At 50.6% G+C, this 17,170-nt stretch overlaps 5 protein-coding genes across 5 annotated transcripts; 2 read left to right on the forward strand and 3 right to left on the reverse strand.

The window, feature by feature from the left end:
• Positions 1-1,035: 1,035 nt before the first annotated feature.
• Positions 1,036-4,786, forward strand: N7484_002894 (putative MATH and UCH domain protein; the record flags this gene model as incomplete). Its single annotated transcript, XM_057113314.1, has 3 exons — positions 1,036-1,339; positions 1,416-3,515; positions 3,576-4,786. 3 exons carry the CDS (start codon positions 1,036-1,038, stop codon positions 4,784-4,786), a joined length of 3,615 nt encoding a protein of 1,204 aa, XP_056973454.1.
• A 393-nt stretch (positions 4,787-5,179) lies between these two features.
• Positions 5,180-7,477, reverse strand: N7484_002895 (rRNA (cytosine-C5-)-methyltransferase NOP2; the record flags this gene model as incomplete). Its single annotated transcript, XM_057113315.1, has 1 exon — positions 5,180-7,477. One exon carries the CDS (start codon positions 7,475-7,477, stop codon positions 5,180-5,182), a length of 2,298 nt encoding a protein of 765 aa, XP_056973455.1.
• Positions 7,478-8,682: 1,205 nt separating this feature from the next.
• Positions 8,683-11,352, reverse strand: N7484_002896 (cell differentiation and development protein Fsr1; the record flags this gene model as incomplete). Its single annotated transcript, XM_057113316.1, has 4 exons — positions 8,683-8,942; positions 9,003-10,835; positions 10,903-11,181; positions 11,238-11,352. The coding sequence occupies 4 exons, from the start codon at positions 11,350-11,352 to the stop codon at positions 8,683-8,685; spliced, it is 2,487 nt and encodes an 828-aa protein (XP_056973456.1).
• A 761-nt stretch (positions 11,353-12,113) lies between these two features.
• N7484_002897 (uncharacterized protein) lies at positions 12,114-12,887 on the forward strand (the record flags this gene model as incomplete). The annotated part of the gene is made up of 2 exons (XM_057113317.1): positions 12,114-12,224; positions 12,309-12,887. 2 exons carry the CDS (start codon positions 12,114-12,116, stop codon positions 12,885-12,887), a joined length of 690 nt encoding a protein of 229 aa, XP_056973457.1.
• A 684-nt stretch (positions 12,888-13,571) lies between these two features.
• On the reverse strand, positions 13,572-16,087 carry rad14 (DNA repair protein RAD14; the record flags this gene model as incomplete). The annotated part of the gene is made up of 6 exons (XM_057113318.1): positions 13,572-13,987; positions 14,047-14,665; positions 14,734-14,937; positions 15,055-15,428; positions 15,519-15,861; positions 15,926-16,087. The coding sequence occupies 6 exons, from the start codon at positions 16,085-16,087 to the stop codon at positions 13,572-13,574; spliced, it is 2,118 nt and encodes a 705-aa protein (XP_056973458.1).
• Between the last annotated feature and the right edge of the window lie 1,083 nt (positions 16,088-17,170).

Below are 17,170 nucleotides of genomic sequence, written 5' to 3' on the forward strand. Positions count from 1 at the left end.
CCGATAGTTTGCCGCACACAAATGCAGGGTCCCGTGTCCGCGGACGAGAATCACCAATCAGAGTGAACCCTGGTCCACTCGCCTCCCAGCAGGGGTGACCTGCTGATAAATTTCCCTGGCATGAACCCTTCTTATATTAATAAATTTGGGTGTTTCTAAAGGCACCAGACATGGTCAACCCCGCGCTGAATTGATTCTGACCAAGTCTGACGACCCACGACCATCGTGATGCAGCCTGTCAGCATGTCTCCGGCTGCTTCTCCATGTCCAGTCCCAAAAGTCTCCACAAATGTTGGAGAAAACATGTTTCACAACCAGAGAGATTCACAGTGGCAACATGCATAAAAACTGGTAGCCGATCGGAGTGGCAAAGGATAGAAAATTCGCTCCAAAAAGAATACCCGCAGTATTTAAGGTTGGGATCCGTTGGCTGCCCTGAAGTGGAGCCTTTGGGTCGGATCCACTGCCGATCAAGAGGGGGGCCTCACCGCGATTTGTGTCAGATAACTCTGTTCAATAAACACGATAGCCATGAAATAAAAGGGAAAAGAGAAAAAAAAAAAAGAACCAAATGATCTTGAAAACCAATGATGAGGGGGGGGTGAATGACCATGAGAAACTATTAGTCTCAGCAAGGGAACCGAAGATAGAAATCACCGCGTGGCTTATCCACCCGAGTTTGACTCTCCCCACTTGTTGGCCGAATTCCGCGAATCCCCCGGACTTCTTATCGCTTTCTTACTTCCTTTTTTTGTCTTTCTTTTCATTTTCTCTAATCCCATCGCTCTTTCTGCATCTTCTCTCTTTTCACATTCTCTACTCTACTCGCATATACACTGTCTTTCTTTATCTGGTCAATTCCCGTTGCCACCGATAAGGCTTATCTCTCGCCATTCGTTACACACAGAGAGAAATCGAAAAATAGAAAGAGCGTTACAAACCAGTGTTTTTCAACTCCAATTGGAATCTGGATGAATTGCTTGCTTTGACCAGTCTTTATCCCATCTTGTTGGTTTATTGATAATGTCTCGCGAAATGGATTCCTCTCGGGACTCCCCCAATTTACGGCCCAATGAGTCAGGGACTGACAGCGATGTCGGATCTCTATCCCCGGCCAACGTCTCGGAACCCAATCTTGTGCCGAGTTCTACATCCGACTCTGTGCCACCCCAACCCGATTCAGAGCCAAGTCTCCGGGCTCCGACGCCGCCGTCTACAAGAGAGACCGAGGAGACCGAGCATGCCTACTGGGCCGAACTTCAAGAGGATACATCCACACCAGACGAGGAGGAATTGAAGGAGATCGACGGTGCCGAAGCGGACTACAGTGCTTGTGACCGTAGGTGTCAATTCCGAACCCTAGGGAGAAGGAGAAGTCCCGAGGAAGGTTCAGGTTTACTAACACTAGTTGGTAGACACATACTGGGAAAGCAATTTCTTTCGGGACTTGGATGATCCGGAATACAAGCCTAGAGAGAAAGCCCGTCTGACATGGAAGTTCAAAGGCGTGCGAGGCACACCCGAGGCCCCCAATCGTGCAAAGGTTATGCGCTCTCCGCCGGCTTTCATTGGTGGATATTGGTGGCGAATCAAGTTCTTCCCCCGCGGCAACAATGTGGGTTCGCTGAGTATTTACCTCGAGTGCTCGCCTACAATGCCGAGCCCTGATGAAGAGCTTCCTGCAACTGAATTTACTATCCGTCGAGGTGAACCTGGTACCAACCTCAACGAGACCTCACCCGATGCATACTTGCAGACACCTGCCACAACCGACTCGGCGGCATGGTTAAATGATTTTAAATTGCGGTATCCTGCTGCGGCATCTGCGCGCCAGGGAAGTACGGACCCATCCCCCGACCCGTGGCGGGTATCGGCACAGATTGGTGTCATCGTTTACAACCCCGATGAGCCAAGAACGGGATGGATGCAATCTTCGTGCCATCAATTCAACCCAAACAATCTGGATTGGGGCTGGACATACTTCCATGGACCATGGGATCAGATTCACAGCCGTCGGCGTGGCCAGCACCGCGCTCTACTCAACAACGATACACTGGCATTTGATGCTTATATTCGTGTGATTGATGACCCAACCAAGTCCTTGTGGTGGCATCCCAGTGACTCTGAGCCAACTTGGGACAGTCTTGCATTGACTGGCTACCGGCCACTCGGAGACTCGGTCATCAACCACAGCGCCGAGGTCGCGGGTCTTGCGTCCTGGCTGCACATTGCACCCTTCTGCAAGATCATCCAAAGTGTTGATGTCCTGGAACATCTCACAAACTGCGATGCAAAGCCAAAGCCCTTGTGCGATGCTATGCAGAAATTGTTGTGGCAGCTACGGTGTCGCACCAAGTCGCTCCAATATGTGGATACCGACGGCATCACCTCTACCTTGCGCAACCTGCGTGAGTTCTCAGGTGATGTGTCGGAGTTCTGGGAGCGACTGCGTCGTACCTTGGAGTTGGAACTTGCGGGCACAGATGCTGGCAAGGAATTTGCTAAGTTGTTTGATAGCCCGTTGCCCAATTTTCTGTCTGCCACGGATGTTGCAGGCACTGTCAACACTTTGCCTACTGATTTCAATTCTCGCATCTGTGTGCAGTCCGATCAGGTCAAATCCACTAGAGAAGCTATGAAGAGCTACTTGGATGCCAAGCCTGGTCGTTGGTCACTTCCTCCGATCCTGCACGTGGAATTTTGCCGCCAGACCCTTGATAAGACCATGCGCTGGCAATTGAACTTCAGCAAGGTGGATCTAGATGAGGAGTTGGATCTTACACCGTGGGTCGTCGATGGCCAGGGCAGCAAGTACGTCCTCTACGGTTACGTTGTCCACCGCGGCCGTCGCACTTCCAGCAAGTTCTTCAGTATCCTTCGCCCTGCTGGTCCAGGGACCAAGTGGTTGGCATTCGACGATGGCAGTGACAACCGCGTAGAATGCTTGACGCAGAAGACTGCCATGGGCGCTCACCTTGGTCTTGATCCGTCCCAGACCGTGGACCACAAGAAGGGCCATGACGTCCCGGTTGTTGCAATGTACGTCCGTAGTGACATGGTCTCAGAGCTTCTGCCTGGTCCCCAGGGACCGTGGGAGGTGCCGAACAGTTTGAAGGAGTACTACGAGACGGGCGTGTACAGCCCCAGTTCCGATGTCAATGACAAGTCATCGAAAGGGGAAGTTCAGGTTGAGGTGTATTCTCTGCCCGAATACGATCACCTGGATAGTCTCTTCGACACATACGATCTCATGTCGAGTGCTAAGGCCAACAATGGGGTTATGTATATGACTCTGCCTAGTTCGTCTCGCTTGGCCGAACTGCGCAAGAAGATTGCTCATTGGAAATCAGCCGGTGAGGAGGTTATTGGAGCCGAACGGGTTCGTTTGTGGCACATTGGCCACACTCGTGCTCAGTGCGGATCTACTCTAGCTTTTGAACATATCACCGATCTGAACGCTCCATTGGATGCTTCTGCAGGCACTATGCGATTCTGGATGGAGGCAATCTCAGAGGGTAAGTAACGAACAATCGCGTTGATTACAAAGAATATATTTCCTAACTGCCACTATTTAGATGATGCGAAATTATTTGCTATCCCCGATCCTCCTTCGGCTACCACTACCGAGGACAAGCTAGAAGAGTCCATAGTTGAGCAACTAGGTTCTGAAAGCAGCAGTTCGCTGCCTTTGGTCAACAATGGAGACGCGATTGCTAGCTCATCCAGAGGTGATGCGAGCCCTGTTGAGAGCTCCCTACCACCCCTGGCAACCTCGTCCCCTGAAACTGATGCAATGGCTCACGAGCGAGCTGAACACGATGCTATTCTGGCTATTGCGGCAGCTCCCGATGTCAACTCACCAGCTCCTCAGCCCGCTGCTCCTGTTCCTGCTCCTGCGGAGTCCTCTGTGGTTGTACCGATAGAGACTGAAGTCAGCCTCCCCGTCGGCCATGCTTATTACTTCATCCAAGTCTTCGATGAGGACAATCAGGTCCTCCGCACAGTTGGCTCGTTTTTCTCGAAGCTCGAGGCAAACGTCAAGGCATCCATTCGGAAACACCTGAAGCGGACAATCCGACAGGACTTCCTCATGTGGAAGCGCGTGGATGGGACAACTGTCACAACAGTATCCCCAGCCGAGAACTTTTTGGACGTCGTCGTCCCCCACGGATCCTGCATCATTGTTGGGGACAAGTTGACCAAGGACAAACGTTCCCAACTCGGGCTATCCGGTCTCTTCTCCAGCCCAGATCGTCTAGTTCAGTACCTCTGGGCCGAATCCCGCAACCACCCTGTTCAAGGATTCACCGGTACCAAGACCATCGAAGCCACATTCACAAGTGACTTCTACAGTGGCGAGTTCCTAAAGGGCTACTACCACGGACGCGGCAAACACCTTTCCGGCAGTGGAACAGTCTACGAAGGCGACTTCATCTTCGGTCGCCGTCACGGCCAAGGAAAGATGGAGTACCCAACTGGCGATACATACGACGGCGACTGGGTCGAAGATGTTCGCCATGGACAGGGAACATACGTTGAGAAGAAGACCGGCAACTCGTATGTTGGTGGCTATAAAGATGGCAAGAAGTACGGCAAGGGTATCAGCTACTGGGAAGTCGCTGATGAGGAAGCGGATCTTTGTCAGATATGTTATTCTGAAGAACAGGATGCTGTCTTCATCGACTGTGGCCATGTCTGCTCTTGCGTGACATGTGCTAAGCAGGTTGACCTTTGCCCGATTTGTCGGAAGACTATTAAGAGCGTTATCAAGATTTATAGGACATGATTTGTCCAGCACGGTGGAGTTTTGAACATTCTTGGCCCTTTTCTTTGTGATTTATGCCTATTATATACTGTACTTTGGGCCCTTATGGGATCGTCATTCTTTGGTTTCTAGCGGGGGTTGGATGGAGGAGGTTATACATACGGCTTTGCGACATTTACATTTTTTTCTTTCTCTCTTTTTCACATTTTTCAAGCTTTGCATCATGCGCACCTCGTGAAGATAGAAACTACAATTTGGATTTCATTTAACGCTGAATCATTTTTTGACATTGAGTTGAAACATTAAAAACAAGGTATATGTCCAGTGCGCCGTCCACCCACAAATGAAGATGCTTTTCAAACTTGGCAATGCCAGAGCTATAGATACACAATAAATGCTCGGGTGTCAAACAGATCATTTAAATGCCTTCTTGGGCTTCTTCTCCTTCAGCTTTCCCTGCACAACCGATTGCTTATTCTCGCCCTTAGGAGACTTGGGAGACTTCTCGGCCTTCTTAGACTCGGCCTTCTTGGCCTCGGTCTTCTTGGATTCAGCCTTCTTAGCGGCCTCAGGCTTCTTCTCGGACTCGGACTCAGTCTTCTTGGGAGACTTGGACTTCTTGGCCTCTGGCTTCTGCTCCTCCTCCTTGGGCTCCTCGGTCGACTCAGCGGCCTTGGGCTTGGACTCTCCCTTGACCCGTTTGGGCTTGTTGAGAACACCCTTGGGGTTGAGACCCTTGCGACGGAGGCGGTTACGCTCGGCGCGCTCAATACGCTCCGAATCATCATCAGCCTCGAAAGGACCGAAAGCACCACCCTCGAGATCAGCAAATTCGCCCTCCTCATCCCGGATGGGTGTCTTGTCGATGACCTCATCGTCATCATCGGTTGAGGCACCCTGGGAGCTGGTACGCTTGTGCTGGTGACGATCCTTGGATGTGGTGCCATCAGCCTTGGTGACGGGAGTGGGACCAGTCTTCTTCAGCTTGCAGACATAGAAACCATCGACGTTCTCACGGTGAGGGAAGTAACGGCGGGTAAGGGCCATCTTAGCATCGAATTTCTTGCCCATGTAGCTGGTGAAACCGGGGCTACCGAAGCCGCCCAGGCCAGTGTCGACAATCTTGACATTGGGGCACTTGCGCAGGATGTACTGCACGACAGCCTCGTTCTCTTCGACGGTGACACTGCAAGTAGAGTAGACGATGTATCCACCAGTCTTGGAGTTGTGGTCAACAGACTCGATGGCGGCGAGCAGCAGCTGGCGTTGCATGTGAGGGATGGCCAGGAAATCGCGCTCGTTCTTGGAGGTCTTAACACCGGCGTCCTTAGAGATGACACCGGTACCGGTGCAAGGGGCATCGAGCAGGACACGGTCAAAGCCACCAATGGCTTTGGGGAAGCCGGTACGACCGTCAAGGTTGGTGACAATGGTGTTCTTGCAGCCAAGACGGTGAATGTTACCAATCAAACCTTTAGCACGGGGCTTGCTGGCATCGTTTGCGATGACACAACCAGTGTTGCGCATTAAAGCAGACATGTATGTAGTCTTACCACCGGGGGCGGCGGCCATATCGAGAACACGCTCGTTAGGCTGGGGTGCGAGCGCCATGACGGGAAGGAAAGAAGATGCGGCCTGGAGAATGTAGTGACCAGCGAGGTACTCAGGGGTGGCACCAAGGGGAACGGGAGACTCGAAGACCTGCAAGCCAACCTTGGACCACTTGCCAACGGGCTCAAGAACAACACCACGGTTGATCAGGGCTTGGGCGAGAGAACGACGGTTGGTGCGCAGGGTGTTAGTACGGATGACGACAGGGCGGGGGGTCTCGTTGGCCTCGAAGAAAGCAAATGCCTCCATGGGGGTGAACAGGTTCCACAGCTTCTCGGCGAGGTAACGGGTGTAGCCGTAGTATGTGCAGATATCGTTGAGCACGAGGTCGACGTAGTCGGCGCGGGACTTGTCGGCCTGGCCGAGAGTCTTGAGGTCACCCAGAATGCGGATAGTATCGGTAATACGCTGGCGGAGGAGCTGCAGATCCGGTGCGAGTCCGGCCTGAGCCTGGTCGTTGAAGACATCGGGGCGATCGCCAGCGATGTTGGTCTGCATGGCAGCATCCTGCAACTCCTGCGCGGCCTCCTCATCCTCCAACTCTTTCTGAGCATCAAGTTTCCGAGAAAGGCCTTCGATGTTGGCGGCGGTCAGCCTCTCCTCGGCGTCGGACATGTCCTCGTCGTCGGAGAACATGGCTTTACGGGTGTAATTCTCTTCGTCGGAGTCCATAACAGAGTCATCTTCAGCACCGTCATCGTTCTCGAGGTCGGAAAGTCCCACAACATCGTCTTGGCTATCCAATGATCCGTCGCTGACTCCATCGAGATCGTCGAATTCGTCGTCCTCCATGCCTTCCATAGCTTCATCTTCCGAGTCCGACATAGGGACAGGGACAGCCTTCTTCTTGCTGGAAGTCTCCTTCTTCGGCTCAGCCTTTGCAGCGCCCTTAGCAGCAGCGCCATTGACCTTGGCCTTCTTAGGGGCGGCCTTCTTGGCGACAACCTCTTCTTCGTCGGCACCTCTCCGGCGCTTCTTAAGATCAGCGGTTTTAGCTGTCGATTCAGCTGCAGCGGCCTTGCGCTTCTTCAGCATTGTGATTCTCGATTCATCGAGCGGGGGCGGAGGCCCCTGCTTCTTCATGCGACGTCCTACACCCATGATGATTGATGTGTTTGATTGAGTGGATATTTGCGTCTGAAACTTTTTTTTTCGGGCTTTTTTCCTGGGCAGCGGTCAGGTATGGCAGTAAATAAAAATCAGAAGGCGGTCGCAAAATAACTTATTCCTCACCACAACTTGGGAAGCTATCTAATCACCGTGGAAAACAACATTACTCATGCTGATTATCTGCAATTATGCTTATCGGATCTCAACTGAAAAGAAAAGGTTTTCACGTATCTTTTTTTTGTTTTGTTCTTGGATTCAAGAAAAACTTTTCTTGACGGCTATTTCGATGCCAAACATTCCCGGATACTAAATGTGCCACAGTAGCTGTACTTGAAATTACTGGGTTTCTCTAAACGTTACATTATAAAAGGCGATACAGATATTTGCTTGATATGGAATTGAGAAGATTTGTCAAAATCAAAATTCAATGCTTTTAGAGACTTGGCCATTGGAGCGACCTTGTGTGCTTCCCGATGCTCTGCGGGATAGCGCACCTTTGGAAGGCCGGCCTTGGCCATTTTGGGGCGTCTCACGATCATTTACAACAAACTATCTTCTTTAATTACCCAAAAAAATCAAATACTAATGCCATATGACCTCCGGGTGGGTAATATACAAATCCCATCCCGAAGTCTGGACTCCGTTCAAGAATATGGATATGGAATTCAATGTTATACACACAAGAAGCTGTCCATGGAACAAACCATCAAAGAGCTCAGAAAAAGCAGGCTCAGTCCCAAAGCTCCTAGGATATCAAACCAGAAGATACGTAACGCCGGAGTGAGATATCCAGGGGAAGCCAGATCAAGTATTGTAATCTGAAGAGGGCCATTCACATGGACACCAGGATATGCATCGAAGCAAAGGGAAGCTAAAATGGGGGAAAAAAACAAGAGAGATGATGGGGAGGGAACACATGATCAAAATATACGCCAGGGAATCATCGCGAACAAGGCTTATTATCAGCTTCGGGATCAAAAGTACACATGTAGAAGAGAAGAGAAAACCACATAAAAGAGTACCATATGCCAGGCAGCTGCACGGGACACCTTTGAAAATGCTCAAAAAGACCTAGTCCGGCCAATCGCTCCTCCGGTTCATGGGATCATAACACGGCGAAAAAACCGAAGAAAGTTACCCGACAGTAGAAAACAGAAGAAAGAAGTTCATACAGGGCTGTCATCTCGTCGTCCAGGTCATCTTGAGAAGACTTTAACCACGCCATCTCCACCGCCGCTGACGACCCAGCGTCCGTCACGGCTCCAGACAACAGCGCAGACACCTTCACCACGCATTAAGCGGTGGCTGGTCAATTCTTGGGTGCAACTGCGTTTCTCGAGATTCCAAAACCGCAGGCTCGCGTCGTGCCCAGCTGAAACTAGTTCACGTCCATCAGGAGACAAGGAAAGAGAAGCGATCGCAGCCGGGTGGGCTAGCATGGTGTACGTGCATTGACCTAGAGATGAAATTGTTAGAAAGTGAGCAGAGTTAATAAGAAGGTGGGACTGTCACATACCGCTGTTCGCGTCAAAGAAGCGAATGTATCGATCCTCGTAACCGCTGATAATGACACCTTCAACGTTGCTTGAACCAGTGGCTCCGTGAACAACTTCTTCGTCCTCCATGGTGCGGTTGGGCTCCAGATTTGCAGACCCATCAAATCCAATAGTAGTGGCAACAACGGAATTTACACCAGTCGAGGGCGTTCCATCGTATGTTTCGAGACTGGCCATGCCCACGATTTCCTCACCAGTTCGTGTATCATATACGAGAATTGAGGCATCGGTGTAAGAAACCACGAAATTGACACCCGCTAGAGATAGGGGGCTGATGCATGTTGGAGATGGAGAATCGGTGCGCACGATGTGATGAACAAGGGTGTGGTAGAATGGCGTCGAGGAAGCAACACTAGGCTGTGGAGAGGATGGGAAATTGGATCCAGATGAGATAGAGTTGGCGCGTCGACTTCCACCTTGGCGTCGTGATGCTGCCTGGGGTGCGATAGGAGGAGCACTGACAGCCCAGATCAAAATACGACCATCTGCCGCACCGGATGCCAGTAGAATGCGATCTGCCCCGCCATAGTGAGTGCACGAGTCTCCAAAAACAGAACCTGCCGTCCCGGGAAGCACACACAGCCCCCATACGGCGTCTGTGTGACCATCCAAAGTTGCCTTGGGATCAACCCGACCTCGCTCCCATACCCGAACGCTAGCGTCTTGTCCACCTGAGAAGACCCATCCGTCACCCATAGCACGGCCCCCATTAGAGATGTTTTGGCCGGGTGAACAGGCAGCCAACGAGGTGACTGCACCCACATGGCCGCGGTGTGTAAAGTAGCTCGTAATGTCTAAATCATTGCTTGAGCTAGGTCCATGAGCTCCAAATGTACCGTAGGTTGCCGGTATAATCCATCGCTTGATCGTTCCATCATCACTGCATGTACAAATTTCCGGCTCTGATGGACTGCCGCCGCCGGTGAAAATCACAGAGCGAATCACGTCCAGGTGTCCGCGAAGAGCAAATCGAACCTTAAAGTTCGTATCCTGTTGGCCGAATCCAGCGGCAAAATCCCGAGCGTCCGATGCACCCTCACTCTTACGCCGAGAGCCAGAGCTCTTTCGTCGATGTGAGAGCGATCCGCCCCGAGAGGGTGATTTGGCGCCAACGACAAAGTTCGCGTTGGGGAAAGCATCGGTGTCCGGACGGTGGGGGGGCATAGGCTCGCTAACTTGTTCGTTCTCTGGAGGTTCATCAAAATTCCATCCGTCCATATCCTCTGCCCTCTCATCATTCGCCCTTTGCGATGGCAGCTCCTCCTTGACCGCCACCTGAGGCCCTTGAGCCTCGTATGCCGACTGAGAATCAACAGCTCGTTCATCAACCAAACCATGTTCATATACCGGCTTTCGATTATCAGTGGAAGGCATAGGGTGTTGTGGAGTATCGACAGGTCTTCGGTCAATGGCATCTCGAGGAATCGAACCCTGACCGTACTGGTTATGCGTTCGACCTTGAGGAGCATTCTCTGCATACTGATTTCCTGCAGATTGGTGGTTTGTAAGCATCTCCTCCCGTCCCATCATATGGTTGGCCTTTTGGCGCTGCTGTTGAATGTATGCCTCCTCCAAGTTCTGCTGCGATAGCTGTTGGTTCGCATAGAGGTGGCTTGAGAGATCCGGATCGCTGAGGTCCGGAGGTGGGTGAGATGTTGGAATAACATGATATGCGATTTCTTGTGCACACTTGGCTAGATAGACACGCGACTTCTCTCGTTCGTCTTCTTGGCGGAATTCGCTCGAGTTGGGGTCCTCTGGGTTTGCGTTGGAGTCCGGCTTCGATCGTTGCTCTGTAGACAGTGAAGATCAGCAAAAAGAAATATACATGGCCAAGTAGTATACTGGATCATCTCATACCTTTCAAGAATTCCACGTTCTCGCGCGCGATCTCCTTGGGGTCTTTCATATCTTCGATGCTCTCGTTGTTGGAGGGTTTCTTCGACTTCTCTCGTTCTTTCTTCAGCGCTGTCTCCATCAACCGAACGTGCTTGCCCAATGACTCCTGAAGACGCCTGCTAGTTCGCAATTCTCCCTCTAATTGACCGATACGAGACTTCATCTCCGCGCGCTCAATCTCCCAGGCGTTTCGGTCGCGCTCGTGTCGGTGCCATTCTGTCTGCAAGAATCGCATCACACCTTATGAACGATTGTTAGCTTATAGCCACTTAACAATAATTACAAGGCATTCTTACCCTGCAACGTGTATTCGGTCCCTTGAGGGTGACCGCCATTGGATGGGCCGTCGCCCATTACTGCAGGCATTCCAATACCAGCCACGGGCGATTGGGATTGCCAGGCCATGTACATGTAATGTTATCAGCGCGCGACAAGGCCGGGCTGAGTAGCTGGTTTGTTGGAGGGTGAAGCCGGCGGTCGACCGAGGGCGTCAAAGCGTCAGACGTGGAGCTTCTGGTGTTCTCCTGACCCCCGTAGTATCCACCAGTAAGCGAAATTCAATCCTCCAGGGGGCGACGACGGCAGGAAAGCCGCGTTCCACACCGTGTCAGACGAAAGCAGATAGGCAATAAAACCAGGCAAGAATGAGAGGGAAGTAACCCAATTATCGTCTGCAGAAGGTTCGAGGGTTCGTTTGTTATGGACGGGTTGAGAGTGGCTTTTCGGGGGGGGTCCTCACAGGTTCACCGCCTTCTGTCACGGGAAATCCGATACGGAGTCCAGACCGGTGTTCATTTATGCACTGCTCAATTGCCGTAGTACAACGGATCAGAATAGGAAGAATTTATAATCAAAGGAAATGGTGAGTGATAAGAGGAGCTGTGAAGAAATTACAGGAAATGCTACGGCTTTCAGAGCACACAGAACATAGACGCTCAACTTATAAACCAAGTGAGTTAATCTGGACTACGTCTACGAAACTTTAGATAGGAAGGCGGTCAGGAAGCCTGATCATCTCTTTCTGCCACAAATCCAAGGCCACTAGTCGGTCCCGCAGTATCAAGACAACAACAGCACATTTGACATCAAGCTCATCCTTTCGACTCAATACTTTCTTGTGTTCCTTTCTCTTTAACTCGCCACTTTGAGAGTTTTCCTCCTTGGCCTTCATCATGTCGGAACTCACTTTTGCCAAGGCCTTCCTTTCCACGCTTGACTCCCGCCCCATCAAGCTGCGTGCTGATCATGTCGTGGATCCGCAGCAAGTTGGGCTGCAAGGACCAGTAAGCACCTTTCATTATACTTTTATACTTCATGCGTGCTATCACGCATGCTATAAGGAGCTGGGTTAATTCGATTGCCAATAGTACACTCTTCCCCGCCTCCGCGCCCCGCACCCGGAAATGCCCAAGAAGGTCAAGCAAACACAAGCACCAGGCTCATCCAAGTCAATTACCATCCACATCAAGTCTGCTCGCAACCCTGTCCTCGAATTCTCCCTGCCCAACTCTCCTCTCTCCACCACCACGGTACAGGATCTGAGGGATGCTGTCCAACAGCGTGTTACCGATGCGAATGGAAACCCCGTAGCGCTTGACAAGATTAAAATTCTCTGCAACAAGAAGCCTGTCGCCGGAACCGGAAAGACTGTCGCTGAAGTTCTGGCAGACGAGCCGGGGATGCTAGTCGGGGGTAAAGAGGTCGAATTTAAGGTTATGATCATGGGAGGTGCCAAGACTATTGATGTATCGGAGGCTCAACCAGCAACAGAGGCACGGGACGTGTCTCCGCCCAAGGCAGCAGTTGGACCGAGCGGTCAAGAGGTGGTTCAGACGGAGGCTTTCTGGAATGACTTACAGGGCTACTTGGAACAACGATTGAAGGATGAGCAGGAAGCAAAGCGGTTAAGAGCACTGTTCAAAGATGCCTGGGCCTCCAGTCAGTGAAGTTAGGAAGCGCTTCTTTATTGACAATACCGTAATGAATCATTGTATTACACCACTCATATACCCCGGCCTTTTCGATTTCAAGTCTTCTTTTTTGTTGGCTTAGAGGCCACAAGCGCCGCCTGAGCGTCCTCTTCGGGACTCTACCCTGGATGGAAACTTCGTAGAAACATTAATCTAAGCTTGGAACATCGAAGTTGCCTTCCAAGGTTGTATGGCCCCGGGAAAACCTTCTTATAGCTATGAGGAGAGCGGACCAAACATGGAAACATATTCTCGCGGGCCGGTGCCTAGGTGGGATGAGGTCCTGATCATTGATATATTTGATTACCTGACTTAAGGATATGTATCCGAATGATTTACCACCTGCGCAAAATACCCATTAATTTCTACGAATTCACTCCGGGATGTCAACTCGAAGTTCTTGGTCTATTGGTTTGTTAAACATCAAATCGTTAGGTGGTCCCGACCTTGGAAACCTACAAATATATAAAATCACCCTATCAATATGGATACCCCCCACACTACATGCACCTCGACATAGAAACAACTACTTTCAAGGTTAAGGTTGGATAAAGTATTTTCCGTCAGGTTCGTCGACAATACTCATGATCTCGTAAATTATGCTAATAGGTTAACCTCGAGAGGCAGCAATGAATGCAATGGTACAACTTTCCAAGGAGATCAAAACTCCAATTCTTCGACCTCCATGCCACAATCCACGCACGTCTTAACCGGAATGCCCGTCTCGGGGTTCTCTACAGGCCGACCCCATTCATGCACATGTTTGCGGTTACTACTGAGATCATCTCCAAACTCTCCGCCAGAAGCCCCTTGTCGATTGCGACGGTAAGCTTCAACACGGGTGCGTTTCTTAAGGTCTTGTAGCTTGGTCTTGAACTTTGCTTCACGTCGTTTTTTCTTATCAGTTTCGCGCCGTTCGAACTCGGCATCCAGAGCCTCAGCAGAGCCCCATTTCTTATCGGAGAGTGCATATTCTTCGACTTGATACCGAAGATAAAGCATCATGTTATTCCAGGTTGATTTGTGCGGATTGGGCTTTTCGAGATGGGGAAGGAGCTCTTCGTCTCGTAATTCGGCTGTTGGAAATATTCAGCAAGGCTGGGGCATATGACTGGATGAATTCGAAAGGACTCACGATCAGTCAGAAGGTAGTCTTCTTTCGCCTCGGTTTTGGTGAGGAGACTGTACTTCTCTGGGTATTTGTCTTTGCATGCATGACAGATACGACACCGGAGCTCTTCTTCCCATTTCCAGTCAATTTCCAGACTACCACATTCGCGACATACTTTTTGCTTGCTCCTGTCATCCAGAACACTTAAGCCGGGCTCAAAGGGTCCTTCACGGTTTCGCTTTAGCGACTGTAGTAGTTGGTGACGTTCCCATTCTTTCTGTGTCATATGTGCCGGCTTTTGTTCCTTTCCGTCAGGGACATGAAGCGCCTTATTGAAAGGATCGTCCTCATGGGTCAAGAACCCGCCCTTTGTGTCCGTCATCTTACTGAAATCAAAGTCAACGTATGAGGAAGTGAAATTGCGGGCGGGTTTTATCGTATCGAGTGGACGATTAGCCGAGGGGACATTTGAGCGCGCATCGCGCATCGATGCAGGGTTAGACGCAATCATCGAGTTGAACGAGCGTTTGACTCCTTGGGTGGGTTGTAAAGTTTGAGATCCTGTAGTGGCGGAGGACGAGCCTTTGGAGCGCTCGGCTTCTCGCTGCTCTCGCAGAGCTTTGGCTTTCATGCGATTCTCTTCCTAGTGATAGAATTCGTAAGCTCCAAAGGCCCTCAAAAACCAGACGCTTCCCAAACTGGAGCACCTACAATCTTCCGCTGCTGCTCGGGAGTGATGGGGCCGCGAGGGAGTTGCCCGGGCCCAGCAGCGTTTTGCCGCGGTGGTGTTGAAGGTCGTTCAGCCGACATCTTGTCCAAAATCAGGTCGCCACAGACTAACGTGAGATACAGGGACACAGTGAGGGGATCCGCGAAATTAGAACCTTGATACGACTCCCAGGCGGCAAGACACGTCTACACGTGATCGCGCGTAAAGTGGGTCACACGTCATTGGTTAATGCATTGATCGATCGATCGCTACGAGTCGAAACCATCCTCGTCGCGATCCTGTCCATATAACACCTCACATACGCCACCAACCGGAATGTCCATGACTGCATCTGTACCTTCACTCCAGATCTCCCACCAATTGACCTTGCGGTTTTGCGGACCCATTATCTGGAAAGATGTGGCACCCGGCTTCATCTTCGTCGCTCCGCCTGGTCGTCGTCGCGCCTTTCCGTCAATGACTGCGACATTGGCAACTTCATCGACAATATTTTCAATACTGTTCATGGGCAATGTGAGATATCCGGTATTGTATGAGGCGAGCGCAACGTAGATATACACGATGGATATCACCAACCAGGACGGGATGGCCAGAGCCCACCAACGATTAGGGTAGTAATAGATTCCAAGTTGGTGAAGGAAAGGTGACGGGAGATATGACCATAACAAGTAGAATACTTAGAGCACCGAATGTTAGCAATGCACGGCAAAAGCTAATGGGCGTTGGAACGGCGCCACCAAAGCCGTTTAACCTTAAGAAAACTTACAGAAGGCAAGTGATGAGGCCAAATATAACACAAATCCATAGTATTCGTATGTCGGGACTTTGGGGCTAGCGCGGGGCACAGTAGTTGCGCGACGGGCAGACTTGGCTACGGCCGCCTCCGTATCGTTCGGAGTCTCCACATCAGAGCTGTCTGGTGTTGTAGGACGTGAAGTTGTGGTAGAGAAAGGTGGCCGTAGCAGAGACGTCAGGGAAGGAGAGGGCGGCAGAGGCGTGGGTGGCCGATTGTAAAAAGGGGGGTGCAAAGGCATTGGGCCCGTGAAGGGAGCTGGAGGATTGCCGGAACGGATGATCGCGCCCAATCTCGTTTTCAGATTCTTCAGATCCTGAATCGGATAAAGATTGGGGATCGAGAGAATAGTGAGACTGGAAATCGGCATCATCCTCTACCTCGATCTCGTCGTAGCCGGGGGAGGTGATGCTTTCATCCTCAGGAAAGGCTTCTTGTGTATCCGTGGGCGAAACAAGATCGTCCAATAAGGGCGGAAAAGGTTGTTTGGACTCAAAGGAGGGCTCAAAGTCCGTACCTTCTGAAGTCCGGTTGTCCTCCATTGGAATGCAAGAGAACGAAAGTGTTGACTCGAGCTGTTTATTTGACCTGTGTCGCGGACCCTTTTCTGCCCGCAATGAACTCCACCGCTCTCTCCATCTACGCCAAGCAGACTATGGTGATTGCTCAGAACGATATCATTCATAGATTTTACGAAGGTCTGGCAGCATACTAAAACCTCACTACTGTCAGTCTAGCCAGCTCTCCTTGGGTTGAAACCTGTCATAACTCGAGATGGAATGCCACTGCTATGTGCTGCCAAGACGTCTGATGTGGAGGTCTCGGCGGGTGAATTTCATCCATATCAGGGCCCTGATTTAGCTAAAGTCAACTACCTCGACATTTTTTGATCAAATTTTTGTTTCCATGGCGTATGTCTGCTGAAAACCAACGCAGAGCAGTGTATCGGATGTACACTCCGTCTCGAATACGAAATATTGGCCCGATGACATTTAACTATGCTTCTAGCTCACCATTTAGCAAGCCGGGAATATGCCGCTCCTGAGGTTGCCGCAATGATAGCGCCACTAGGGTTTCTCGTCTGAGATGAATCCAGAATCAGAGCTCACTTTCGTGTTGTAGCACTGTGAACAATGGCAATGGAAGATTTTTCGCAGTTGACGCGTCTAACCCAATCGCAATACAGTCACCACCGTCGAATATTCGCGATATGGGAATATCCGATTCCAGACGTGAGGTTCAAGAATTTTGTGATAAAAGTTTCTTGTAAATGAATCGAAATAGACTGGCTGAATCGATGCGGCAATGCCGAGAAAAGAGTGATTCTCTTAAATGCTATTGACTATACGTAATTTTCCATAGCGTATCCGCTGTCATAAGAATTCCGTTCCGACTTTGTACTTTTGCTTGTCATGATAAGTTTCGCTATACCAATGTAGTCGGAGGAGGCGCAAATTTTTTTCGGGATGGCAGAGCAAGCATACCTATGTATGTTTCTTTATAATGTAATGATGATTCCATTCCCCGAAGCTTAAATACGTGATAGCCAAAGCCCCTGGACAATAGTTAACTAATGACAGGTTGACAAAAAGATTAATAACAAGCTCCAAGGTTGGAACAGTACC

Source organism: Penicillium longicatenatum (genome assembly GCF_028827895.1).
Source record: "Penicillium longicatenatum strain IBT 33135 chromosome Unknown contig_2_segment0_segment0, whole genome shotgun sequence".
Lineage (NCBI taxonomy): Eukaryota > Fungi > Ascomycota > Eurotiomycetes > Eurotiales > Aspergillaceae > Penicillium > Penicillium longicatenatum.